General features: G+C 37.2%; 1 protein-coding gene across 2 annotated transcripts; it reads right to left on the reverse strand.

Moving 5' to 3' along the window:
- Nucleotides 1-1,522: 1,522 nt before the first annotated feature.
- Nucleotides 1,523-26,632, reverse strand: LOC117928108. 2 transcript variants are annotated; one of them, XM_034847963.1, is made up of 9 exons: nt 26,484-26,632; nt 26,237-26,375; nt 26,045-26,113; nt 24,171-24,200; nt 16,712-16,744; nt 10,714-10,784; nt 3,097-3,178; nt 1,931-2,026; nt 1,523-1,794 (listed from the first exon to the last, which is right to left on the reverse strand). In XM_034847963.1, exons 2-9 carry the CDS (start codon nt 26,357-26,359, stop codon nt 1,735-1,737), a joined length of 564 nt encoding a protein of 187 aa, XP_034703854.1. In that variant the 5' UTR covers nt 26,360-26,375; nt 26,484-26,632; the 3' UTR covers nt 1,523-1,734. The 2 variants fall into 2 exon arrangements, with proteins under 2 accessions (XP_034703854.1, XP_034703844.1); XM_034847953.1 differs by having other exon boundaries at nt 26,237-26,378.
- Between the last annotated feature and the right edge of the window lie 981 nt (nt 26,633-27,613).

Here is a 27,613-nt window from a genome sequence, read left to right on the forward strand (position 1 = left end):
TCACTAAGGTTGGTGGGTTTGATCAAGCCCCTGTTTGGAGGTCATCTTAATTCTGGAGTTCAGTTTTCATAAAGGGTTATGTTTTTTCCTACTGTTTCCATTCTGGGCTGGTTGTTTCTCTTTGTTCTTGGAATGAGTTGGTTTCAGTCTTTCAGAGGCTACCTAATTTCACATGCAAGTGCAGTTCTAAGAACAAGCCAGAACAGTTCCATTTTCATAGCACGCCCAAACACATACCATATGATTCATCAAATGCAGTCGTATTCAATTGCAGAATGCAGACGCTAATAGAATTCAAATATGAGAACAAAGCAACAATTGATTAACTGTTCAAGGGCGACTGGCCAGCTTTTTCGGTTATTCAAATGCGTACATGTCACATGAACATAGTCGCTTTCAAAAATAAATGTCAATGCCCAGAAAAATCGTCTTGGTACAGTTTATAAAGATGATTCATACCTGTGAAAGGGATCAGTATTTCCTTTTTCATACTCTTTAAACCATTGAAAAGGACTCCACTGGGCTTGTTCGCTAATCGTTCCTCAAATAAAATTTTATGCATATGCTGCACATTTCTACCACCTATCATCTAACGCCTTTTTCATTTTCTTTCATTATCAATATATAATCACGTTTATCGGTATAATGCATGTTGTAGGTGTGCTAATCTCAACACGGTTTTCCTAAGGATTACATCTCTAAAGAAGCAGATTTTGACTCCACTACAACCATGATTCATTGCCATGTTCTGGGCCCATTTCTAGGAGATTTTTTCTACAATTTAGTTGAAAATTGTATCCACTGTACTGGTTGGCAGAAGACACGAATTTCAAATTTGGACCCAGAAAAAGAAAAATGGCCTTAAGCCTCGTAATTGAAAAGGAAAGAACATAGGGGACTCGATTTCAGCTACCCAAGGACAGTTCAACAGGAAAAGGAACAATCAAAAATGGATAATGCTACGCTATTTAGGAACAAGATTATCAACAAAGTACCAATATCATTAGGTGCAATAGCAAATAATTGGGGGAACCTGAAAATATCACAAGCAATGTTGGTGAGAACTATGAGAACAGAAGCACATTACCTGGCATTCATAATTGACTGGATGAGTTTTACATGCTTTTGATCAGCTTCTTAGGGATGGACAAGGGACATATACTTACATGCAAGTGTGTGCACATGGCAGTATTTAATAAGTCTAGAAGTTAGTTACAGACAGATTAGAATCACATGCTAGTTAGGTTACCGAACTACTGAATGAGATTCTGATTCCTGATGAAGATGATGATGATGGTCTGGCCACTCACTGGAAGTACTTGAGGTTTAATCACATTTTTACAGGCATATTCTGGGGATGATGTCGATAGGTTGTAATCTCTCTTGAGTCTCTTCACCATATGGTGCTGCCAACATTTGACTTTTGGCCTGTTAAAAATGTTCAAGAAAAATGCTAACCTGAAACCCAAAACCCAGCATACTGCCAATCATGATACCATGTGTGGATTTTACAGTTCTCGGATGATACAATCAATATCTTAAAATATAATTCAAAAGTGGTATCCAGATGAAGAGACCAAAAATACATGCCTGAATAACCCAAAGGTTTAATGTTCAGTTTTTCTAGTTCAAGCATACAATTCATTCAATCAGGCAGATGCCATGGCACATGGATGCAATCCACCAAAGGATGCAGTTGTTTTATTACAATGGACAATTTCTCCAACATACTAATTATGTATCATGGAGCCCATTATTGGTGTATGCCCCATAACTCAAAATCCCACTTCTCAACTGCACAAATGAGAAACCAGCACCCAAGGTTATCATCAGTTTAAATAACCATGGAATAAATTACTTAAATACAAATTTTTTAGGAAACCTAGCGTTCTGCCAGAGAATGAAAATGTTAAGAGAAATGAATGGGTACCTTCGCAATAACATCTGAAGTGGCTGAGAGATCTTGCTGACTTCCTTTCTTAAGGAGTTCTAGACGAGCACTGATAATGTGCTTTTGTTCTTCAGCCTGATAATCATGTTGCTCAGCATTATTAGCCATAATTCAAAAATAATTAACTTCAAAATCAAATAAAAAATTGAAGTTATCTAGATATTAAAAAAAGAAAAGAAAAGAAAAGAAAAAGCAATGTCATGCTTAAGGAAAGATTTGTCAATATAAGGGACTGTCTGGGAGCTGTTTGGAACTTGCAGGAATCAATCAATTCGTCAAGATCTCAGATTTGAAGGTGCATGTTCAGCAGGTATGTGCTTATAGCAATCCAAATTCATATGGAATCTAAATTCCTTTCCCTAAAATTTTGAAGCAACTGTAAGTTGATTTGACATTGAAATTGCATGCCAAATGTTATTCATCATTTTCCGAAACAGACCCCTTGTACTATGAAAAAATATCAAGTGAAGTGTAAATACGAACACATTCTTATTACTTGGATGGACCGTTGGTCTTTATCTATCTTGATTTTCAAATTTTAGGAAAAAAGATGAAAATAAAAGGAGCCTAGGGAACAAGCACCTAAAAGGATATCATGAATTGAATAACATGGGAAACAAAAGGGGACTCCTAAATGAGAAGTGGTTGGGGCCAACAACCAGTAAGTCAACAAGAAGCCCATGTAAGAAGGGCAAAATCATAGAAGAAGCCGATTCCTACTGCAGGATGCTCCTAACCAAGGTGCTAGGTGTTGCTCATAACATCCCCTGTTTCTGACATTATTTTTTGTTTGATGAAACTGAATTGCTGACATTGAGCAGCTGAGAATAGGGTTTAGCAGACCCCCTTTTGGGTTCTTTTATAAGTGGATATCAGATATCTCGAGTTTCAATACAGTATTTATAACCAATGCTTCTTATAACATCAACATCAATAAATTTGTTCCACATGAAAGAATGATCAAATGCCGAAGGTAAGTTGGCAAAAAACTTCAGGCAATCAAAAAATAACTTGTGGTATCACTTGCCAAGAAAATTTATGTGATGACTATTATACAATAGAAAAATCCATGAAGTGATGACTACCATTCCCATTTTTAAGTTACTTCCCAATCAACTTAAAAAGGAACAAATCTAGCCACTCACTTTTTTTAGCATACCCATCAAGTACTGGATCTCGTTCTTCTTTGCCATCAACAGGTCATGTTCAACATCACCTGCAGGGGTCCTGCATTTGTGCAATCAAGGCCATTTCAGTGATTCCATTATTCATTACAAATAATTCAACATCAGGAAAAGGGTTCACAAGGCTACAGAAACCAACTAAATATGCATGACACATTAATATTGATTGTTTTCATATTCTGTTACATGGCCATTATATTTCCATCATTCAGAACAAATAGTAGCACAGAGAGAGAGAACATTATGCCCTATCAACAATTACTCAAATATCTCAGAAAAGCCATAAATCAAATTGGTATTGGTACAAGAGCAATTTCAATCAATCGCAAATCTCAACAATCACTAAACATCACTGGTGGGTATAATTCTCCCCGCTCTGTCCAAGCATAATTCAATCCTTCAGTCAAGGGTCATTTAACATGGTTTTAAACCCATCTAGCGGCAGCAGCAAAATAAACTCCCACTTATTTAGTAAAATGCTAAGAAAAGTGTATAATGGAGCCCTTTTTGTTATTTCTAACATTGAGTTGAGGCCGTTTTCTGTATGTGTCTTGTGAGACTTAACTGAACCAAGTTTGGAAGTAAGATAAACTACTATGAACACTGTTAGAAAATTTATTACCCAGAATGACAATCCTACATTCCAAATCACCACCATTAAATTCATGGTAGAAGTCACCTTGTTGATCACCATCATTCTCTTGTTATCAAGTGTAACTTAAATGTGAAAATCAAGAAACTCTACATTCATCATTCCTTTTCTGAGAAATGAGACAGTACATTTTTGTCACAGCTACTCCATTCAAGGCAGACAGACTGAAACTGTTAAAGACAGTACCTTTACAAGTTGTTGGCCAAGGTGTTGGCAAATAGAATCAAGAAGGTTATGGGGAAAGTGATTTCGGAACCCCAAAATGCCTTTGTGGAGGGTAGACAAATTCTAGATGCAGTTTTGATTGCAAATGAAGCTGTGGATTGTAGGTTGAAAAGCAATCAAGGGGGTGTGTTGTGCAAGTTGGATATAGAGAAGGCCTATGATCATGTCAGCTGGAAGTTTTTGTTGGCAGTGCTTAAAAAAATGGGCTTTGGGGAGAGATGGATTAAGTGGATAGAGTGGTGCATCTCTATTATGAGATTTTCTGTTCTTATAAATGGCTCTCCTTCCGGTTTTTTCCAAAGTTAGAGGGGTTTGAAACAAGGAGACCCTCTCTCCCCTTATCTATTTGTGATAGCCATGGAGGTGTTTAATTGCTTATTGAGAAGGGCTATTAGTGGGGGCTTTTTATCAGGGTGGAGGGTGAGAGGTCGGAGAGGTGAGGGGATACTAATCTCACACTTGCTATTTGCGGATGACACTTTGGTGTTTTGTGAGGAGTCTCATGATCAGTTGACATATCTAAGCTGGCTTCTTATGTGGTTTGAGGCTTGCTTAGGGTTGAGAGTTAATTTGGAGAAAAGCGAGCTTATCCCGATGGGAAGGGTGCATGATATAGAGGATTTGGCCTTGGAGTTAGGTTGTAAAGTGGGTGGTTTGTCATCCTGTTATTTGGGTCTGCCTTTGGTGGCACCCTTCAAATCAGAGGTGGTTTGGGATGGAGTTGAAGAGAGGTTTCGAAAAAGGCTTGCAATGTGGAAGAGACAGTATATATCAAAAGGAGGAAGACTCACTCTAATCCGGAGCACTCTCTCTAGCATGCCTATTTACTTCATGTCTCTCTTTTATTTGCCTAGAAAAGCAAGGTTGAGATTGGAGAAGATTCAGAGGGATTTTCTATGGGGTGGAGGAGCTCTTGTGTAGAGGCCACATCTTGTTAGGTGGGACTTGGTTTGCTTGGAAAGAAAGAAAGGTGGTTTAGGTGTGAGAAATTTAACTTTGATGAATAAAGCTCTCTTGAGTAAGTGGAATTGGCGCTTTGCCATTGAAAGTGAGGCTTTGTGGAAGCAAGTCATCAGTCACAAATATGGTGTAGAGGAGGGGGATGGTGCACTCAGGTCATAAGCAAGAGGTATGGTGTCGGGCTTTGGAAAGCAATTAGAAAGGAGTGGTTGTGTGTGAATAGTAGTTTAGCCTACCGTGTGGATTATGGTAGGAGAGTGAGATTCTGGAAGGACAAGTGATGTGGAGATGAGCCTCTTTGCTAGTCATTCCCTTCTTTATTTGTCATTTCCTTGGCTGAAGATGCTTGGGTATTGGATGTTTGGAGCCCAAACAATGTTGGGGATGGTTGAACCCCTCTTTTCTCAAGGGTGTTTAATGATTAGGAGATTGAGATGGTGGAGCTTTTATGCTTAAGATCTAAGCATTTAGAGTGCAAAGGGAGGACGAGGATAAAGTGGTGTGGACAACATCTAAGAGTGGAGCTTTCTCAGTCAAGTCGCTTTATTCTATTCTGGAGTCCGGAGGTCCTTCTTTGTTCCCTTGTGGTAGTATTTGGAGGGTGAATGTGCCTCCTAAGGTAGCTTTCTTTGCTTGGGAGGCTTCCTGGGGTAAAATCTTAACTTTGGAGCAACTCTAGAGGAGGGGGTACTCTTTGGCAAATAGGTGTTTCCCATGCCTTTTTGAAGTAGAAACGGTGGATCACCTTTTACTTCATTGTGTAAAGACACGGGCATTGTGGAATCTTCTTTTCTCCTTATTTGGTGTGGCTTGGGTTCTCTCTGGTTCAGTGAAGGAAACTCTCCTTGGGTGACATGGAGCATTTGTGGGGGAAACTCGTAAAAAGGCTTGACAAATGGCCCCCTTATGTATATTTTGGTCAGTCTAGAAGGAAAGGAATTTGTTAACTTTTGGGAATGAGGAGTTTTCACTTCAAAGACTGAAATATTCTTTTGTATGTAATCTTTGGTTTTGGGTTAGGGTGTTTATAGTTTTGAGCCCTTCTTCTCTTGTTAGCTTTTTTGAGTGGCTAGGCTCTAAGTAAGGGTAGGGATTTTGTTGTTTATTTCCTCCTCCCTTGGTTTCGAGCCTTTGGGCTGCTTTTGTATACTCCCCCGTATACTTAGAGGGCACTATTTTGGTGCTTCCTCTTTTCATTTAATATAATTCACTTTACCTATCAAAAAAAAAGATTGAATATTTGCTTGAGAAAATCTTGTATATCAAAGAAGTGAAAAATCAATCACTATCCACCAGATTACATGCTAAAGTGAAATTAGAGTTACAATGCTCAGATATCTTAACCACATAGATAGATATGGGTTTTGTCAGAAAGTGAAAAAAAAAGGGGGGGATAAAGATGGGTTTTGATTCCTAAGAGCCCACAGGTTTTTCTTTCTGATATCAGCTATCAACATGCACATAAACAATTGCAAGATGACAAAACATAGAGAGACAAATAGGCATTTAATAAAATGGAAGCTGATGGTGACAGTGCTACTACCAGAATTGCTCATAAACCAGTGCAACATGACAGAACACACCATTTCTTTTTTCAGAACAAAATAAACCAAAGATGAATAAACATTGCATCAAAGGAAGGTTGAATGTCAGTCTAATTTGTAGACAGTAAGTGAAGACTGGACCAAAGAATTATTGAGCTCTCATGCAGTGTCTTATCTCCTGTTTGAATGGGGGAGTGTTGAATATGATTAAGTATTTAATAAACACATTGTCTTTTTTGGTAGGTGATAAACATAAAATTGTTCACTAATTAGCATAGTAAACCATACATGCAACATTTCATGCATAAAAGTACCACATTTACCCTGTTTTATCCATAAAAGGTGTCTTGACCATTTTGTGAGTTTTGCAAGAAAAACAAGGGCAAAAGGTGACTAAAATGAGGCACTTTGGCAAGGTTAATAACCTAAAGGGAAGATAGATTAATACCCCCTTGATTCCCCTTCAAGAAACATTGAGAAAATATAAGAAATGCTTGTCCACTAGGCTACCCACTAGGTTGCCTGCTAGGCTAGCCTAGAAAACACTAGGATTGGACGATCCCTTTTGCAATTTTAAGCTTTTTTCATGCTTTTTCAAGCCCGACCAGCCCTGCAACCCTCCCAAATCCCTCTTTCTTCATTTTCTCACTCTCCATCTCTTCTCCTTAGAGAAGATTTGAACTTCAAATCACCAAATCTCACTCATTTCTTCCTATTCTCACCCTTCATCTCTCATTCCTCTTCAAGCAAAGCTGGCTAAGACCATTGTCAATACCTTAGGGGGTGAATCAGAGCTATCACACAAGCTCCAATTGCCATGGCAAGCATAGCTCCTAACAAGCATGGAAAGTCACCTCATCGTCCAACTATTCAAGATTGGCAAGGTGAAGGGACATTTCATTTGCACTCTCAGATGACTACCTTCCCAATATAGCCTTTTCTTCTATAAATAGCAAGCATGAAGAGAGCAAGGCACACGGAGACAGCAACTAGCGAAGAGGAAGTAAGGAAGAGGACAACCATGGTTGCCTACACTCAAGGGTAGGTGGGCTAGGGTTTTATTTTTCGGGTGTAAGGAGAGGAACAAGGAATAAATTTTATGATAGAGAAAATTATAAGATAAGAAATAGAGAGAAAAGAAGAAACAATGAAGAAAAGATGAAAAACCTTAAGAGTCTCACTAAGGCCTTCTAGGAGTCTCACCTAGAAGAAAATCAATGGAGTCTCACCATTGAGGGTTGCAACCTTGCAATGAAAGAAAATATAATATTATTCATCAATTCATCCCTTTGATTTACATTGATTAGCCTATTTATAGGCTTCTCTAAGAAATCCAAAGTCTACTAGGACTCTAATAACCTATTATGATTCTAATTCTAATTATAAGATCCAAAGTCTACTAGGACTCTAATAACCTATTATGACTCAAATTCTAATTATATTATAACTCAACTAGCTAATCCTAATTAGACTCCAACAAATACCAATCCCAATTCAATTCTAATTAATATTAATCCTACTTAAAGTTTACTTAGGTCTTCCCTTTCTTCCTTGAATAAACTTTAAAAGGCTTTCCCCCATCACTTAGTTAGGATTTTTGCTTGAGCAATAAGGCACAATCATCTCATTGACTGAGATGGCCACTTAGCTCTTTTCTATTAAAATGCAACTATCGTGTTTTAAATTTATTTTTCCAATTCAATGAAAAATCATTTTCATTTTCAATCAATGTTGGGAGTATTTGGATTTATATTTTTAGTTGATGCATAATTGTTTTTCTCATCACGTCTAGAATATTTTTTCACGTAAGTTTGTTGCCAATTGAGTAAATAAGGGAAATAAGTGAGGAGTGATTTTTCTCTTCACCGAGTCTAAGATACAACCACGATTTTTTAGGTTAATTTTAGGTTTTGTCAAGGCGAGGAAAATTGCTCCATTGTTGTCACCACAAGGCATCACTGCTTGAGAATGTCCTGAGTGGATGGTAGATGGTGAAGTAATATCCAGGGTAATGAGCATTTAGATAGCTATAACCAAGTCTTCTTTAGAACTATTTAGATTAACCAAAGGCGTGAAAACCCTTTTAGTGATGCCGGTTATAGACATGGGTCTCAAGACTCACAACATTTGCACTGCAAAGAGACAAGGTAATGAAGGCAGTGACTCTCTCTCCTTCTCTAATTTTCTCTTTGATTAATTTTCAGTCAATTGATTGCTTATCTTCATTACTAAAATTCAGAGAACCTTCTCCTTTGATTTTCTTTAACACTCCATGGTTTCACTCTTCTTTCTCAACAGTCAACAGTAGTAATCTAAGCCGCTGAAACAACTCACTATTCCTGTGAAAAAACGATACTCGGATCTCTTCCCAACTATATTGCAATTGTGGTTCTTGCGCTTAGGAACCCGACTTGTAGATGTTTGATACTTTTTTAGGGAAAAAAAAACAAGGGAAATTGACAAACTTTGTACTCTCACACATCAACACACTCCTAAAAAAAATCTACAAGCAATAAGTGTAAATCTATTATTAATTTATTAGAATAAACAAACAGTAAAAAAAAAGTGAAACAAACATTGGGGCTATTTGGCAACATTTTCAAACATAGTTCTCAAAAAATAGTTTTTGAGAACAATTCTAAAAAATAGTTCTCAATTATTTTGTTAACAAAACTCCGCTTAAAAACTGAAATATGAAAAACAAGTTTTTCGGCTTATTTTCATAAAGGTATTGTACGCTTGTGCACAATGCAAAGGTTTCCAAAGTGTTCTTCACTTTTTAAATTGTTTCTCAAAAAACTTTATAAGAAACAACTCGAAACAATTCTAAAAAAACAACCTATTTTCAAAACAAATTCTAAAAAAAAATTGTTTTCTATCAAAAGTTTGTCAAACATTTTTTCTAATTCAAAAACCGGTTTATTTTAAAGAACAAAAAATTGTTTTCAAAAGAGCCCGTCAAGGTAGCCCAGTTGGTTAAGAAGAACACTAGTTAGTGTGGTTCTAGAAAATGGTACATGGTCCTAGGTTCGAATCCTGTCATTGATAATACCCTGAATTTACCTGGTGCTGGTTGTCATGGGATGGTCAATACCCCAAGGTTTGGATCCTTATGGAGAGTTCTAAGGGCTTGGCCATGGAAGGTTCATCAGTTATCAAAAAAAAAAAAAATTGTTTTCAAGACGAATTACCCAACAAGCCCATATGCTCTCTTAACTTTCCTCATGGTACAAACTACGAGCTTTTCCAAACTGCATAATCACAGTAGCTTTAGGGTGAGGATCGAATGGTGTCTACTTATCTATTATAGTGGCCTTGTTATATTTGCACTCTCAACAATTTTCCTTTAAGAATAATAGACCAACTTAAGTTATCTATTAATGCAAAGATTGAATAATTGAAAGTAGTCGAGATGAAGATGTCATGGACTAAATACAAAAATGCTTTACAAAAGGAAATAGATTATTGTATTTGCTAGCACAAAATATAAAAAGGTAAATTGAAACAAGGCAAACTCAAGACAAAAGAGAAAGAGAAGACCAGAAGATCAAGAAGTATCAAACTCTATAAAAATCTACATCCATGCCACAAACCTCCAACTATAACCCCTCCAAAGGCCTCCAATTTCTCATTTCCCAAAGAGACCAGAGAGAAAAGGATACCGCATTTTGATGTCTTTGCTTCTTCTTGATGGATTGATGACTATTTCCAAAAAGATCTTAGAGCACTTGTAGAAACCTGTGCTATATTTAAAATCTATAAGCTATCTCCCTCTCTTTTTTGATGTGCCTTCTTGGCGCCTGTTGTATTCGCCTTGTGTATTTTGGTGTGTTGTTTATTTGGCACTTATTCATAAAATCTTATTATCTGTCTATTAAAAAAAATCTATGGGCTATCTAATTTAAGGAGAGGGAGCTTGTTTCTTGTTTTCTCTTTCTTTGGCTAGCCATTAGGGGCATATTGCATATATGGTGTGTACCTTGGTGCATCATTTATTAGGCACTATTAATATGTTTTCTATGCATCCTTTCTTAGGTGCTATTAATATGTTTTCTATTATATCAAAAAACAGGGGATAACTCCTACCATTCCCTGATACAACCATCTTAATTGTTCTTTGGCAATGTAATTGAGTGACAAACAACTTGAAAAACCATATACAGCACAGCCATCATTTAGAAATTAGTGGATACCTACTTCTCTGAAAACAAAGGGTCAAGACTTTGTTCTTCACTAAGTTGCTCTATAGTATCAAGAGCGGTTCCCACCTGCACTTTGAAAGAAGCATGCAGTGAAACAAGCCAGCTGGAACACAATAAAAATAAAAACTAAAAAAAAAAAAAATACAATTTTTGTTCTATTCATTGTAGTTTTGAAAACTTCCCATTTTTACACAACCTCGATTAAAATTACAGAAAACTGGCCTCTGCAAAATTATTGCAAATAAAATACCCATATTGTTGAAATTTGGCATTCAAAGTTAGGGTTTTTTAATTTAGGAAAGTATTTTAGGAATAAAGAAGGAGAGATCATTTAGGATGATTCAGTTTCCTAATTTTAGGAGAGAATCAAGCTAGATTGATTTTTTCTTATTCAGTCAGTTGTGTATATATATGTGTATGGTGTGTACCTAAAGGATGAATAAAGGAATTCAGAAATTCTTCATGGTATCAGAGCCAGTTTTCTGAAACCCTAATCCCTTCTGGCCACCTCGTATTCAGGCCATCATTCATTCCGGCCAAATCTCTCTGGCCATCTCTCAATCCGACCATCTCTCATTCCGGTCATCAGTCCCTGTTCTCAGAGCCAAGGGGAAAACGCTTTCCGGTCGGTCGAATCGTCGTCAGAAAAACATTCACCGCCGGCGAACTTTTCCGGCGAACTTTTTTTTTTCACACCGCAAGGAGCGTCTGGAGGAGATCTACAACTTTTCCAAAAACACCGGAGCCAGAAAACCATCCACGCGCCGCCCACGCGCGTTTTTCCGGCCGGCGACTGCATCTCACGCGCCGGCGCGTGAGGGCGCGTGAGCCACTTTCCGGCGACGCGCTTCCTACTCCAAGCTCGCCTAACGCCGACCAGCCACCCTACGTACCTGTTTCTGCCATCCAAGCCCTGCACGTGCCTCTTTTGGGGTTTTTTTGCCTCCGCGAGCCCTCCGATCAGCTTTTCCGACGTCCTCCGGCTATTTTTCCTCAACTCCAATCCCTGCACGTGCCTTGGGAAGTGTTCTTCTACCTTTCCGGTCCATGACGAAATACGGAATGGCATCATCACAAGTATCCAGCGTCACGTCACCAGAATTAGGAGGCAGATCTGAAATTCCAAACCTTGGTGGTAGTGATTCCTCTCCTATTCTCATCACAGGACACAAATTAAATGGCCATAACTACTTACAGTGGTCACAATCTGTGTTGCTGTTCATTTGCGGTAAAGGAAAGGATGAGTACCTCACTGGAGAAGCAGTCATGCCAGAAACTACAGAACCGGGTTTCAGGAAGTGGAAGATTGAAAACAGCATGATCATGTCATGGCTTATCAATTCCATGAATAATGACATAGGTGAAAATTTCTTGTTGTTTAGGACTGCAAAGGACATATGGGATGCAGCCAAAGAAACTTACTCAAGTTCTGAAAATATTTCAGAACTTTTTCAGGTTGAATCAGCCCTACATGACTTCCGCCAAGGAGAGCAGACAGTTACTCAGTATTACAACACACTCACAAGGTATTGGCAGCACCTTGACTTATTCGAGACTCACTCATGGAAATGTCCTGATGATGCAGCAACATACAGGAAAATTGTGGAACAAAAGAGACTGTTCAAGTTTTTCCTAGGACTAAACAGGGAATTGGATGATGTTAGAGGCCGAATCATGGGCATTAAACCCCTGCCAAGTCTCAGGGAGGCTTTTTCAGAGGTTAGGCGTGAAGAAAGTAGAAAGAAAGTGATGATGGGATCCAAAGAGCAACCTGCCCCAACATTGGATGCCTCTGCCCTTGCGACTCGGTCATTTAATAGTAGTGGTGGAGATCGTCAGAAACGGGATAGGCCTTGGTGTGATTATTGTAAGAAACCAGGCCATTATAAGGAGACTTGCTGGAAGCTTCATGGCAAACCGGCTGATTGGAAACCAAAGCCACGGTCTGACAGAGATGGCAGAGCACACGTGGCTGCCAACTCTGAGAGCACCTCTGTTCCCGAGCCGAGTCCATTCAACAAAGAGCAGATGGAGATGCTACAGAAACTATTAAGCCAAGTTGGCAGTGGCAGTACTACCGGTGTAGCCTTCACTGCTAATCGAGGAGGAATGAAGTCGTGGATAGTGGACACAGGTGCTTCTGATCACATGACAGGAGATGCTGCCATTCTTCAAAATTACAGCCAAGTAATGGTCATTCATCCGTCCATATTGCTGATGGTTCAAAGTCAAAAATTGCCGGGACAGGTTCTATAAAACTTACTAAAGACTTATATCTTGACTCTGTTCTCCATGTTCCAAACTTGGATTGTAATCTTTTGTCATTAGCAATTGGCCCGTGATCTCCAATGTGTTACTAAATTTTATCCAAACTTGTGTGTTTTTCAGGACTTGAAATCGGGGAAGATGATTGGCAGTGCTGAACTGTGTTCCGGGCTCTACCTCCTCTCATGTGGCCAATTCTCCAAACCAAGTCTCTCAAGCAAGTTGCGTACAGTCTCAGAGTATGTTAGAGTCTTTCAATTCTGTGTCAAATTCTAAGGTCAATAAAGATAGTGAGATTATAATGTTACACTATCGCTTGGTCATCCTAGCTTTGTTTACCTTGCAAAATGTTTCCCAAATATTTATCAATAAAAATCCAGCATCTTATCACTGTGAAATTTGTCAGTTTGCAAAGCATACTCGAACAGTCTATCCTCAAATCCCATACAAACCTTCGACTGTTTTCTCTCTAGTACATAGTGATGTGTGGGGTCCCTCCCGGATAAAAATATTTCTGGCACTCGATGGTTTGTGACATTCGTTGATGATCATACACGGGTAACATGGGTTTTCCTTATGAAAGAAAAGTCAGAGGTCGGGCACATTTTTCAAACCTTCCATCTTATGGTTCAAAATCAATTCAATTCCAAAATTCAAGTCCTCAAGTCAGATAATGCAAAGGAATACTTTACTAGTAGTCTCAGTACTTATCTTCAAAATCACGGCATTATCCACATAAGTTCTTGCGTTGACACCCCACAACAAAATGGGGTGGCTGAACGCAGAATAGACATCTCTTGGAGGTTGCCCGTGCCTTATGTTTTCCTCTAATGTTCCAAACTATTTCTGGGGGGAAGCTATTCTCACAGCTACTTATTTGATTAACCGTATGCCATCCAGAGTGCTTACTTTCAATCCCACGTCAACTTTTCTTAAACAATTTCCTCACACCCGTGCAGCCTCTTCTGATTTACCACTCAAAGTATTGGTTGCACGACATTCGTTCATGTGTATCTCAAAATCGTAGCAAATTTGCTCTCGAGCGAATAAGTGCATTTTCCTAGGGTATTCTCCAACCCAAAAGGGTAAAATGCTATTCTCAACCAACAAAGATTTTACACCACCATGGACGTCTCTTTCTTTGAACATGTCTTCTTCTATCCAAATCTCATGTTCAGGGGGAGAGCATGATGAACATCAAGTTTGGGAGTCTCTTCTTGAGGGTGTACCTTCTTTTCACTCAGAGTCACCAAATCCTCTTCAATTCGCGCCCACTGAGTTGTCCACACCCATACCGTCATCAGTCCAACCATCTCCTGTGACCATCCAGTCTCCCATGCCTATTCAACCTATAGCCCACAACTTGCTAATGAGAACTTACAAGTTTACATCAGGAGGAGGAAAAGACAGGAATTAGAGCACGGATCACAGTCAACATGTGGCCAATATATTGACTCCAATTCAAGTCTTCCTGAAGAGAACATAGGTGAGGATAGGGCTGGAGAGGTGTTAATCCCAGCATTGATGATTCTACTCTGCCGATTGCATTGAGGAAGGGTGTTAGGAGATGTACAGATCACCCAATTGGGAATTATGTTACATATGAAGGGCTATCACCATCTTACAGAGCATTTGCTACTTCTCTTGATGATACTCAGGTTCCAACACAATACAAGAGGCATTAAAAATTTCAGAATGGAAGAAGGCAGTACAAGATGAGATTGATGCACTTGAGAAGAATGGGACGTGGACTATCACAGATTTGCCGGTTGGGAAGAGGCCGTGGGGTGCAAGTGGATTTTCACCATAAAATACAAAGCAGATGGATCAGTCGAGAGATTCAAGGCTCGTTTGGTAGCTAGAGGGTTTACGCAATCCTATGGGATAGACTATCAGGAGACTTTTGCTCCTGTTGCAAAACTGAACACTATCAGAATTCTTCTCTCATTGGCTGTCAATCAAGATTGGTGCTTGCAACAACTGGACATAAAAATGCGTTTCTAAATGGTGACCTAGAAGAGGAAGTCTACATGGAAATACCACCTGGTTTCGAAGGAAGTATGGCAAAGAATCAGGTTTGCAAACTCCAAAAATCCTTGTACGGCCTTAAACAATCTCCCCGAGCCTGGTTTGATAGATTCACAAAAGCAGTCCTGAAGCTGGGCTACAAACAAGGTCAAGCTGATCATACTCTATTTGTCAAGAAGTTCATGCCGGGAAAATGCCATATTGATAGTCTATGTTGATGATATTATTCTATCTGGGAATGATATGGAGGAATTACAGAATTTGAAGAAGTATTTGTCAGAGGAGTTTGAAGTTAAGACCTTGGAAATTTGAAATATTTCCTTGGTATGGAAGTGGCTAGATCAAGGAAGGGAATTGTAGTCTCTCAAAGAAAATACATACTCGATCTTCTTAAGGAGACCGGTATGCTTGGATGCAAACCAATTGATACTCCTATGGATAGTCAGAAGAAACTTGGTATCGAGAAAGAAAGTACAACGGTAGATAGGGGGAGATATCAGCGGCTCGTCGGGCGCTTGATTTATCTCTCACACACTCGGCCAGATATTGGCTTTGCAGTGAGTGCTGTAAGTCATTCATGCACAGCCCACTGAGGAACACATGGAAGCAGTCTACAGGATTCTTAGTATTTAAAAATGACACCAGGGAAAGGTCTATTCTTCAGAAAGACAGAGAACCGTGACACTGAAGTATACTCAGATGCGGATTGGGCAGGAAACATCATTGACAGGCGGTCTACTTCTGGATATTGTTCTTTTGTCTGGGGAAATCTTGTTACCTGGAGGAGTAAGAAGCAATCAGTTGTAGCCAGAAGTAGTGCAGAAGCTGAGTACAGAGCTCTTGCACAGGGAATCTGTGAAGGGATTTGGATAAAAAGGGTTCTTAGTGAACTGGGGCAAACGAGTTCATCTCCAATTCTGATGATGTGTGATAATCAGGCAGCTATAAGCATAGCAAAGAACCCCGTGCATCATGACAGGACAAGCACATTGAGATTGACAGACACTTCATCACAGAGAAGGTGACTAGTGAGACGGTTAGATTGAACTATGTTCCTACCAAGCACCAAACCGCAGACATCCTCACCAAAGCTTTACCTAGGCCTAACTTTGAAGACTTAACTTGCAAGCTGGGATTATATGATATATATTCTCCAGCTTGAGGGGGAGTGTTGAAATTTGGCATTCAAAGTTAGGGTTTTTTAATTTAGGAAAGTATTTTAGGAATAAAGAAGGAGAGATCATTTAGGATGATTCAGTTTCCTAATTTTAGGAGAGAATCAAGCTAGATTGATTTTTTCTTATTCAGTCAGTTGTGTATATATATGTGTATGGTGTGTACCTAAAGGATGAATAAAGGAATTCAGAAATTCTTCACATATTGAGGATCCTCTTCCTATAAAGCTTTACACAGCTTACAATTCAATAATAAAATCATAGTAAAAGCCTCTTTTGACACTTTTTTGATTCCTTAAAGGACTTAATACTGATCAACACAGCGTTAACACAGTTATAACTCCCCTTCATTCTTGATTTAAAAAACATGAAAATCATATCTTTATGGTGAAGGAAACACTTTTGAATGTCTAAAACCTTGCATGCAACATGAGATGGAAACAATGGTACATTAGTTAGTTAATGTGTAAAACCTCGCCTGCATGTTTGAGGCATAACTTCATACAACAACAACAAAAAGCATACCTGTGTTTCAAGACATAAAGACTCAAATTCATCCTGTAAAATTTCAGAGACCCCTCCATTAAAATCGAGACATTGAATATAAAGTACATAATAAATCGATACATGCAAGCACACCAAGTCAAGCAAAGAAAATGATTCTGCCCGTCAGCCTTGTTCCGATAATGGATCCTAGGCAGACGTCCAGTGGCCCATCATACATGAATATAATAAAAAAATGTGCGCAAAAACTATGGTATAATCTACTAAATTCCATCTATACAATGAATCTCCTCGAGAAAATTTTGCAACAAGAAAACCACTTCCAACTGAGATCCTCTTGAAAACAAGTGAAAACAGAATGAAAAATGTAAAAGCAAAAGCATTGAATTCGAACCAAGCATGGAGTGATTAAATCTAAAACATGAGTTGGCATGTTGTATATTTGATACAAAACATATGTTTTGATATCATTCTTAACTAAATAGGCCCAAATGCCAATAATCTAAAAGCATACATGTTGATATAATTCTTAACAAAATTGGCCCAAAAACCAATAATCAAAAAGCATGTGCTTTGTTACCAGTGTTCATGACATTATGAAATCACATATCTGGCACTCAAAAATACCTCTGCATAAACTAGCAAATGACATTATTACTATTCTACATTTTTTTCTAATCATATCCACTATGCAACGTATAACATAACAACCTAATTACTCCCGTGTACACGAGTTGCACCTCCTTTTTGGCGCTCATGTTATAATAGCTTGTCTACTTATCCAGAAAGAATATAATGCCTAATTATAAAATAAAAAATTTATAAAAGAATATGTGGGCCTTACATATAAATGATTGCTAAAACTACTAAAAATCAAGGAGAAAATTTTCTGCAATGATTTGAGTTGTTCATTATTTTATAGGGATAGACTTCAATAGAATACATGTGGGCTGCATTTTAAAGAACAATATGCAAGTTCCAAACATTTGAAGGGAGCTGCTACTCCTCCAAGGGTGAGAAAGAAAATATTAGTTATGAAAAAAGGACAATTAGTAGAAGTGAAAAAGCAGGGTACAATGCTAACATATAAGAAGAAAGGTAGGAGGCAAAAAAATAAATAAAGGGAAATGAGCTGTGATGAGGCAGCAGAAACCTGAGCTGATTAAAAAAAATGAAAGACAAATGGCAAGAAACAAAAAAAAGGGGGCATAAAATCCTTTAGGGAATTAACCAAAACACTGAATGTTTTCAAAGAAACTGAGCACAAATGAAAATTTAATCATCCTGATGTCCCCTAAAAGGGAAGGCAGTCAAACCAGAGCCTGTTGACTTTTGAGCTACAGCCAAGCCTTCCCTGGTACACCGTAGTCATTAAATTTTTAGAAATGATTATGTGCAGCATCTTTCAGCATTTCAGGAATCGGTTAATCCAATGCGCACAATCTACCAAAAGGCTTGAGTTACATCTTGAGTTGCTTGCGGTTGCATTTCATACATACATACATACATATATATATATATAAACAAACAAACAAACTAGGAGCAACAATACTATTTTCCCATTTCTAAACAAATTCTCAAGTATCCAAAACAACTAACAAACTAGTTACAACAATACTATTTTAACATTTCTGAACAAATTCTCAAGTGTCCAAGACAACTTCCATAGAACAAAATAAAACTTTGATGGCACAAGGCCCACTATCTAGACAATGCAATCTATGCATTCTGCCAAATCATCATAGTCCATACTCCACTATAATACCCTTAGAATAAAAAAGAAGATATCGAGTTGTTGAATTGTATAGTTTTCATAGCCTAATTGTTCAGAAGCAAATTAGTGTGTATATATTTAGTTAGGAAAATTATCCCTTCAATCATGGGATTTATGAGTTTGACTTTTTTAAATTAGTTTTTTCTTCTTCTTTTTTTCTCTTCTAGAATAGTATATATATTGTTGTGTACCAATTATTTTGTTTAATGAGAAATCATTGTTCTCTTATTTTTCTTATCATGGTATCAGAGCTCTAGGCCTTCTTTTAGGGTTCTCTTTCTGTGCAGCCTTCATTGCTGCACTGTATCAGCCTTCATAGCTACGTGGTGCCAATTTGATCACAACCTTCATTGCTGCGTTGTCTTCTTCAAATCCATTTCCAAGGTTATTTTTTACTCTAGCCTTTCTCTTTCTCGTGTTCCTGCCCTCTATTACTATGCCAACATCTGAAATCACACCTTCAAAAATCTTTGTTCACTTAGACAAAGTTAACTCAAATCAAATGACAGGAGATCTGCAGAATGTCAGAGCCAATTACAAACTAAATGAGAAAATTATCTCAAGTGGTCTCAATTTGTTAAAACATATCTGAAGGGCAAAGGGAGACTCAACCATATTCTTGGGACAGGACCGAAAAAAGGAGACCCAACATTTGAAGAGTGGGACAAAGATGATTCCATGATCATGTCATGGTTGTGGGACTCAGTGGATCCTGCAATTAGTGATGTAGCCCAAGTGTATGAAATTAAGGTGAAGACAAGTGTCACCAAACAGGGGAGCAAAACAGTGACAGAGTATGCCAATTCACTCAAGAATTTGTGGCGAAAACTCGATCACTATCAGGTATTTGAGATGAAGTGCTCAGAAGACACTGCCATCTTGAAGAACTTCATTGAGAAGGACCGAGTTTATGATTTCTTAGTTGGACTCAATCTTGAATTTGATCAGGTTAGGGTTCAGATACTTGGCAGGGAGGAGACACCTTCATTGGAGGAGACTATCTCTCTAATTAGGGTAAAAGAAAGCCGAAGGGGTATAATGCTCAAGCCTCAAACTTTAGAAGGTTCGGCCTTGGTGACTAAAAATGAACAAACTCAAACACAAGGAAAAAGGAAAGCAGACCTGTTAACAGTCTCGAGGAGAGACAACAAAGACAATCTGTGGAAAAAACCGAGGCATATTAGGGAGCGTTGTTGGAAATTGAATGGTAAACCATCAACATCAAGCCAAGAGTGGGGAAACCAAGGAGACCAACAGAAATCTCAAGCTCATCTGACAGAACAAACCAATCAAAGCGAGGGACAGGAGAAAGGAGGCCTTAATAGTGAAGAGATTGAATTTGATTACTTGTAGTCTTGTTTTTCTTTGGTGGGAGGATTTCTCATCCTTCTAATTGTATCTTCTTTTTATCAATATATTCCGTTATCGTTTCCTATCAAAAAAAAAAAATAGTGAAGAGATTGAAAGACTTAGAGGCTTGTTATGATCTCTTAAGAAGCCTTCTGGTGCATGTTCATTGGCACTCTCAGGTAAGTCTCCATTCCTTTTTGGATTACATGTCCCAGAAAAGTGTTTGGCCAACCATTAGGTCATTGACTCAGGAGCCACCAATCACATGACTCACGCTTCACAATATTTCAGCACTTATACTTCGTGTCCTAGTAGTAGGAAAATTATCGTAGCAAATGGTTCTCTTGCTATAGTTGCAAGATTAGGAGATATCTATGTGACACCTTCCCTCATTCTTAAAAATGTCCTTCATGTACCAAAATTGTTAGCAAACCTTGTTTTGATTCAAAAACTCATAGAAGACCTCAAATGTTATGAAATTTTTCATCCTTCTTATTGTGTTTTTCAAGAGCAAGGTTCAGGGAGGAAGATTGAACTTGCTAAGGAAAGAAATGGGCTTTACCATCTTGAAACACCGGGTTCTTCAAATAAAGTCATGAATAATCTGTCCTTATCATTTCTTAGTTCTTCAAATAGAGATGTCATTTGGCTCCATCATTTTCATCTTGGTCATCCTCCTTTTAGAGTATTAAATATCATGTTTCCCTCTTTGTTTAAAGGATTGGATATCACATAATTTCATTGTAATATTTGTGAACTTGCAAAGCATACTCATGTATCCTTTCCCATTAGCAATAAAAGAAGTTCTCATCCTTTTGAATTGATTCATAGTGACATTTGGAGACCATCCACAATTCCAAATATTTTGGGTCTTGTCAGTTTGTTTCTCTAATTGATGATTGTACTAGGGTTACTTGGATATTCTTAATCAAACAAAAATCTGATGTAAGCAATGTTGTCCCCAACTTTCACTCCATGATTCAAAACCAATTTGTGGTAAAAATTAAAATCTTTAGGTCTAACAATGCAAGGGATTACTTCAACCAAATTTTGACACCCTACTTCCAAAAGAAGACATTATTCATGAATCATCCTGTATAAACACACCACAACAAAATAGTGTCACTGAACAAAAAAAAATGGCCATTTACTCAACACTACTTGGGCATTGTTATTTCAAGGGAATGTTCCTAAATCTTATCGGGGAGAAGTTGTTCTTACTACAACTTACATAATCAATAGACTACCCTCACAAATATTAGATTTCAACACTCCCTTGGAAACTCTTGCAAATTTCTATCCACGTGTCAGAGCATCAACTGGCCTCATACTCAAAGTAGTTGGTTGTACTTCTTTTGTCTATGTTCATAGCCAAAATAGAAGAAATTAGACCCCAGAGCAATCAAATGTGTGTTTCTTGGCTATTCATCTACACAAAAAGAGTACAAGTGTTATCATCCTCCCTCTAGAAAATTTTACATATTTGCTGATGTCACTTTTGTTGAAAACAAACCATACTTCACGTAGTCTTATCTTCAGGGGGAGACTTCACTCATGGAAGATGAAGACTGTGGTGATCTCAATTCCTTTAGGCCTCTTGACCTACCTCGATTCCATCTCCTTCCACTCAAAAACAGAATGTTCCAACCTCCATTGAGTCTGTCTCAATACTTGAATTTGTGTCAGTCCCAGAACATGTGTCAACACCAGTAGTCACTCGAGCATCTGTCCGTATTTATGACTCTATGCAATTTCCCCACGTGTATTCGAGAAAAACAGTTGTTCTAGACCTCACATAGGTTCAAAATGACGTCTAAGCCTTGCTAATGAAGACATGGTAAGTTCTAATCCATCTTTGCATATACAATCTATTGAAACACCATATAGGGATTTAGCTCTTCCTATTGCTCTTAGAAAAGGTACCAGAGAATGCACAAAGCGACCTTTATATCCGATATCCCATCATGCGTTACTCAAACGTTTGTCACCACAACATAGAAATTTTATTGTGAGTCTAAACATTGTTTCTATTCCAAACGCTTTATCTAAGGCATTATCAAAAAATGTGTGGAGGAATGTTATGACGGAGGAAATGGATGCATTGGAAAAGAATAAAACATGGGAGATTGTTAATAAGCCAAAAATGAAGGACCTAGTGGGCTGCAAATGGGTTTTCACTTTGAAATACAAGGATGATGATTCTCTTGAAAGATATAAAGCAAGATTGGTTGCTACGGAATACACTCAGAGATATGGAGTTGATCATCAAGAGACATTTGCTCTTGTGGCAAAAATGAACACTATGAGAATCCTATTATCTCTAGAAACTCATTTTAATTAGCAACTTCAACAATATGATGTGAAGAATGCTTTCTTGCACGGCAACCTAGAAGAAGAAATTTACATGAGCATTCCACTAGGATTTGAAGGAGAGGAAACAGTCAATAAGGTGTGTAGATTGAGAAAGGCCCCACATGGGCTGAAACAATTGCCTAGAGCTTGGTTTGAGAGATTTGCTAGAGTGATGAAAGCAGCAAGGTATAAACAAAGCTAAGGAGATCATACTCTTTGCATCAAAATTGGTTACAAGGAGGGTGACAGCCCTTCTAGTATATGTCGATGATATTATTGTTAGAGGAAATGACGAGAAGGAGAAACAAAATCTAAAACAATATTTGATCAAAGAATTTGAAATTAAGGAACTTGGAAGACTGAAGTGTTTCCTTGGAATTGAAGTCTCATACTTAAGACAAGGAATTTTTATCTCACAACAAAAGCATGTGATAGATCTACTGAAAGAGACAGGAAAACTTGGTTGTAAACTAGCAACTACACCAATTGAGCCAAACCAGAAATTAGAGGAAGCAAAAGAAAAACCAGTTGTTGATAAAGAAATGTATCAAAGAGTAGTAGGAAAACTCATTTATCTTGCTCATACACGGCCAGATATAGCACACTCAGTAAGCAGGACTAGTCAATTCATACATGATCCGAGGGGGACACATTTTCAAGCTACCTACCGTGTGTTACACTACCTAAAAGGTAGTCCAAGAAAGAGAGTTCTATTCAAAAGGAATAATGAAGTCACACTAAAAGCCTACACAGATGCAGATTATGTCAGTTCACCAGTGGATAGGAGATCAACATCTAGTTATTGCACGTTTCTTGGTGGAAATTTGGTAACATGGAAAAGTAAAATGCAGAATGCAGTGGCAAGGTCTAGAGCTGAATCAAAGTTCAAGGCAATGGCCCAAGGAATGTGTGAATTATTATGGCTGAAGATCATCCTGGATGATTTGAGAATCAAGCAGGAAGGTCCTATGAAGTTATACTGTGACAATAAATTAGGAATAAACATTGCTCATAATCCAGTACAACACAAAAGGACGAAGCATATCAAGATTGACAGACACTTTATCAAGAAAAAGCTTGAAGGAGGTATGATCTGCATGCCTTATATGCCCTAAGGGAGTCAACTAGCAGATGTTTTAACCAAATGACTCAACGATGCTACTTTTCATGGAATTATTTCCAAGCTGGGAATGGAAGACATTTATTCTCTAACTTGATGGGGAGTGTTGAATTGTACAGTTGTCATAGTCTAATTATTAGGAAACAAATTAGTGTGTATAGATTTAGTTAGAGGTCCTTCGTCAGTTAAAGATATCCTTCTTGGGTGGCATGGCTCGTTTGTGGGCAAGAAGCGAAGCACGGTTTGGAGAGCAACCCCCTTGTGTCTCTTTTGGACGGTTTGGAAAGAAAGAAATAAGATTGTTTTTGAAAATGAGGAGTTTTCGATTCAAATGTTGAAATATTCTTTTGTCTGTAATTTTTTATCTTAGGCCAAGTCGTGTATAGATAAAAGATCTAATTCTTTAATCAACTTTTGTGATTGGTTGGGCTCTAGATGAGAGCGGGTGAGTTTTTTGTACTCCTCTCTCTTTTGCCTATAGACGCCTGTTGTATACTTCTTGTATGCTTTGGGTTGGCTATTGAACGCCCTGTTCTTATTAATATATCCTTCTTCTATGCCTTTGCCTATCAAAAAAAAATATTTAGTTAGGAAAATTATCCCATCAATCATGGGATTTATATTATCCCTTCAATCATGGGATTTATAGGTTTGACTTTTTAAAATTATTTTTTTCTTTTTTTTCTCTTCTAAACTAGTATATATATTGTTGTGTTCCAATTATTTTGTTTAATGAGAAATCATCATTCTCTTATTTTTGTTGTCACGAATAATAATATAAATAATGCTTTTAGCAAATTAAGAAGAGAACATCGTTATACAACATAAGGGCACTCATTAGGGAAGAAGAAAATCTAAAAGCAAATGATAGAAAGAAAGTCTACCTCTATATTTCCATGCAACGAAGTAATGACCTGAAACATAAAACAGCAGAGCATGAAGAATTATTTCAAAGGTCAAAAACCCAAAAGAGAAAAGAAAAGAAAAGGAAAAAGGAAAGAAGGGGGAAAAAAGACAATCAATGATAAATAATGCTATGTAACATGAACAACCTGGCTATAATACCTCTCTTTTTTTTATATGCAAACAATACATTAAACAGCACCATCAAAAAAAGGGAGCATACCCTATGCACATAGGGACATACAAGAGCCACCATACGAACGTAAAACAGAACAGCAATGCCTGACAAAAACTACAGAAAAAAGACCCACAGTCCATAGTTTAGGTTTTCTATAAATCCAACAAAGAATAATCCATCCTCCCCAACAGGGCTTCAGACACTCCCAAAGGAATTTAATTAGGTTCTTTATCAAATTTTGATCGAGCAGCTCATCTTTTTTGAAAATCCTTCCATTACACTCTCACCGCACCACAACAAGCAAAGGGGAGCCACACTCCAGACTTTCTTTTACCCTTAATCCAAACCTGGCACCTTCCATCTCAGGAGCTCTTTGATCAATCTGGAAACACCCACTACAACCAAAAACTTGCTAATAACATGCCCACAACTATCTAGCTCTATTGCAATGAGTTAGAATGTGTGATTTACAAATGCCACATGGACTTTACAAAGACTCCATTTGTTTACCATCAACTGTCCTCTCGTAAAGACGTCTATGGTTAAGATCCCTACATTGCCTCCCAAGCAAATAAATAAATTAAAATAAAACCAAAAATAAAAAAACAAAAAAATAAAATAAAATAAACAGGTTCTCAATTCTTTGACGGGGAACAGGCTGAGGTTCTCAGCACATAAGGAGTTCTAGAAAGGTTTCACTTTCAAATGGAAAGTCCCCTTCTTCTCTCCAAAGTATACTGTCGTCACTTCTTGCAGTCTCAAATCATGGATGAGCTCCATAAACTCATCCACTTCCCCTGATTCCCACTCTTGAAAATGTTTTCTGAAAAGAAAGGATTAAGAGAATTCACCTTCCCCAGCCTCCCACTAGTCAGCCACTGTAGCATTCGAGGCAAGCTTAAACAGCTAAGAGAAATACTCTTTTAAGGCACACTAGTCCACCCCTCTATCTCGCTAAAATTTGGTCTGAAACCATTCCTAATTAAGGCTGAATTCTTCCCAGCCTCTTTCGATAGCTTTACATGAATACACACTAAAAGCCTCTTATCTCTAGCATGCACTAACTCCCCAATATAATGCTTCTCTAAACAAACAAATGGAATGACTGCCCTTGATTTGTCACATATTTACACACCATGTCCATCCAATTGTGTTTTCTGGACTGGCACCTTTCAAGACTCTTTTCACAATATAAAGCATTTTTCTTTAACAACTTGCATAAATTGTGGGTATTTTTCCTCTCTTTTTTAAATCTTGAATTTATCTGCTATAATATAAACAAGTTACACAAAAATACCAACATAATTTGTTTCTTTCCAGGCCACCCATACACACTGGCAATTCTATACAGAATGCAAACCCAAAATGCTCTCTCCTCGATCCAGTGCAGGTAGCTGAAAAGTAACCCATAAAACTCTTATTTGAATCAATTACTCACAAACACAAACCACTGAAATTCCACATCTTTCAAGCTCACCAAAATTTTAAATGTCACCCAAGTCTTTTTTCATTATTTTAAATTTTTAAAATTTAAATTATTTAAAAAAAAAAAAAAAAGTGTAGCATTACCCTAACAAACATATATATGATATAACTCTAATCTTATGAAGAAATTGAGAGCAGATTTCAAATAGTTTGATGATTACAGAAAGTTAGAAACTGAAATTTAAAACATACCTGAATAAACAGGCGGGGAAGGCGTTCTTGCTCAGCAGTACCGAACCTTGGAAATGCTTTCGAGAATTCCTTATTTTCCATACACATAGATGGGGGTAAAAAACACTCAAATTCGAAAGAAAATGAAAGGGGAAAAAATAAAGAGCATTAGCAATGAAGCGTAAGAAAAATGAAGAAAATTTTGAAAGGTACCTCCTTAGAACAAGTGGTGAGAAGGGAACGCAGAGCCAGCCTGAAGGACTTTTCCAAATTCATTTGCCTCAGACCTTGAGGACCACCTCCACCACCACCACCCACTGAAGTTGATTTCTCCATTGGTTACAGAAATTCACTGCTGCAATGAGAATAAGATTGAAATCGAAATTCAAATCTAGGGTTTGTTTGTTCCTAAAAAAACCAAAAAAAAAAAAATTAGAAGTGAAGAAGAGAAGAAATGAACCTGAAATCTTGTTGAATGAGAGGCACCGAATGATTATTTTGCCAAAATCAAACCCTACCTTTCGCGGCAATTTTTTAAATCAAACCCCTCTGTGCACATCACGTGATCATTTCCTTTGGATGGTCTACGCTTGGGAGTCTTGGCCTGGTCCTTGGAAAGAATTTTGAAGAATAATTAAAAATATGAAAAAGCATGTTAACGACTTTTATACTTCATGGTAGAATATGGTGAAAAAATTAATTTTTATATTTGAGTTCTTAAAAAGAATTTAATTATTTAATATAATTAAAAATTAATTTTAAGAACCATTTTTATGAATATATATTGAGTTTCACTTAAATTTGAATGAAGTTAAATATTGTTAAGTTTCTTATTTTTTATTAGATAAAATTAATTATTATCTTCTATTTTGATTTAATTTTGAAAAATAAATAATTTAACATTTTTCTAAATATTCTAAAATATCATAATTTACAATCATAATAAAAAATTATATCAATTAATCATGTAATTAGTAGAACATTAATACTTGGATGATGATTAGGATTTCTAATTATGCTTAAATGATAAAGAAAATATTAGAAAATTTCTAAGTTAATACTTGTTTTTATATGGTGTATATTTGGATTTATAGATTTATAATTGAAATATCTATTTCATGGTTGGGATTAATTATCAAATTCTAACTTTTTATTTTTTGAAACTAATTAGAATTGTTGATCGTCATGAGTATTTAGATGAATGTGATTATATTTTAGAGTTTCAATAAAAAATAATTCATCAGAATTTATAATTACTAGTTTATTTGAATTTTGTTATATAAAAACAAGTCTTTAAAAACAAAGAGGAAAGAACTGGTAAAACCAAAATATATTAAAATCACGTGAGTCGAGGTTTATCCGAATTAAGTTTTGATGGTAACAAAACAAGGCTAATGATATTAATGATTCAATTATTTTAGGTTTTCAATAAATTAAGACTAATACAAGTCAAACCAATGGATGACCTTGTTTTGATGAAGACTTGACACTCTTAAAGAATGATTATAATTTGTGGATGCATTGAAGTCAATTAAAATCTTTCATATACTTAAAAGATTTCAAAATCACTATTTATGCATTTTAAATTGA

Source organism: Vitis riparia, chromosome 2 (assembly GCF_004353265.1).
Source record: "Vitis riparia cultivar Riparia Gloire de Montpellier isolate 1030 chromosome 2, EGFV_Vit.rip_1.0, whole genome shotgun sequence".
Lineage (NCBI taxonomy): Eukaryota > Viridiplantae > Streptophyta > Magnoliopsida > Vitales > Vitaceae > Vitis > Vitis riparia.

Bases quoted from the DNA above. Each gene is read 5' to 3' on its own strand.
- LOC117928108 (XM_034847963.1), bottom strand. From the start codon at position 26,359: ATGGAGAAATCAACTTCAGTGGGTGGTGGTGGTGGAGGTGGTCCTCAA. The intron at 3,179-10,713 runs GTAGGTATCCAC...GCACAAATGCAG, and splicing joins GACCCTTTGTTTTCAGAGAA to GACCCCTGCAGGTGATGTTG. The intron at 1,795-1,930 runs GTACCCATTCAT...TCATTTGTGCAG, and splicing joins CTTCAGATGTTATTGCGAAG to TTGAGAAGTGGGATTTTGAG.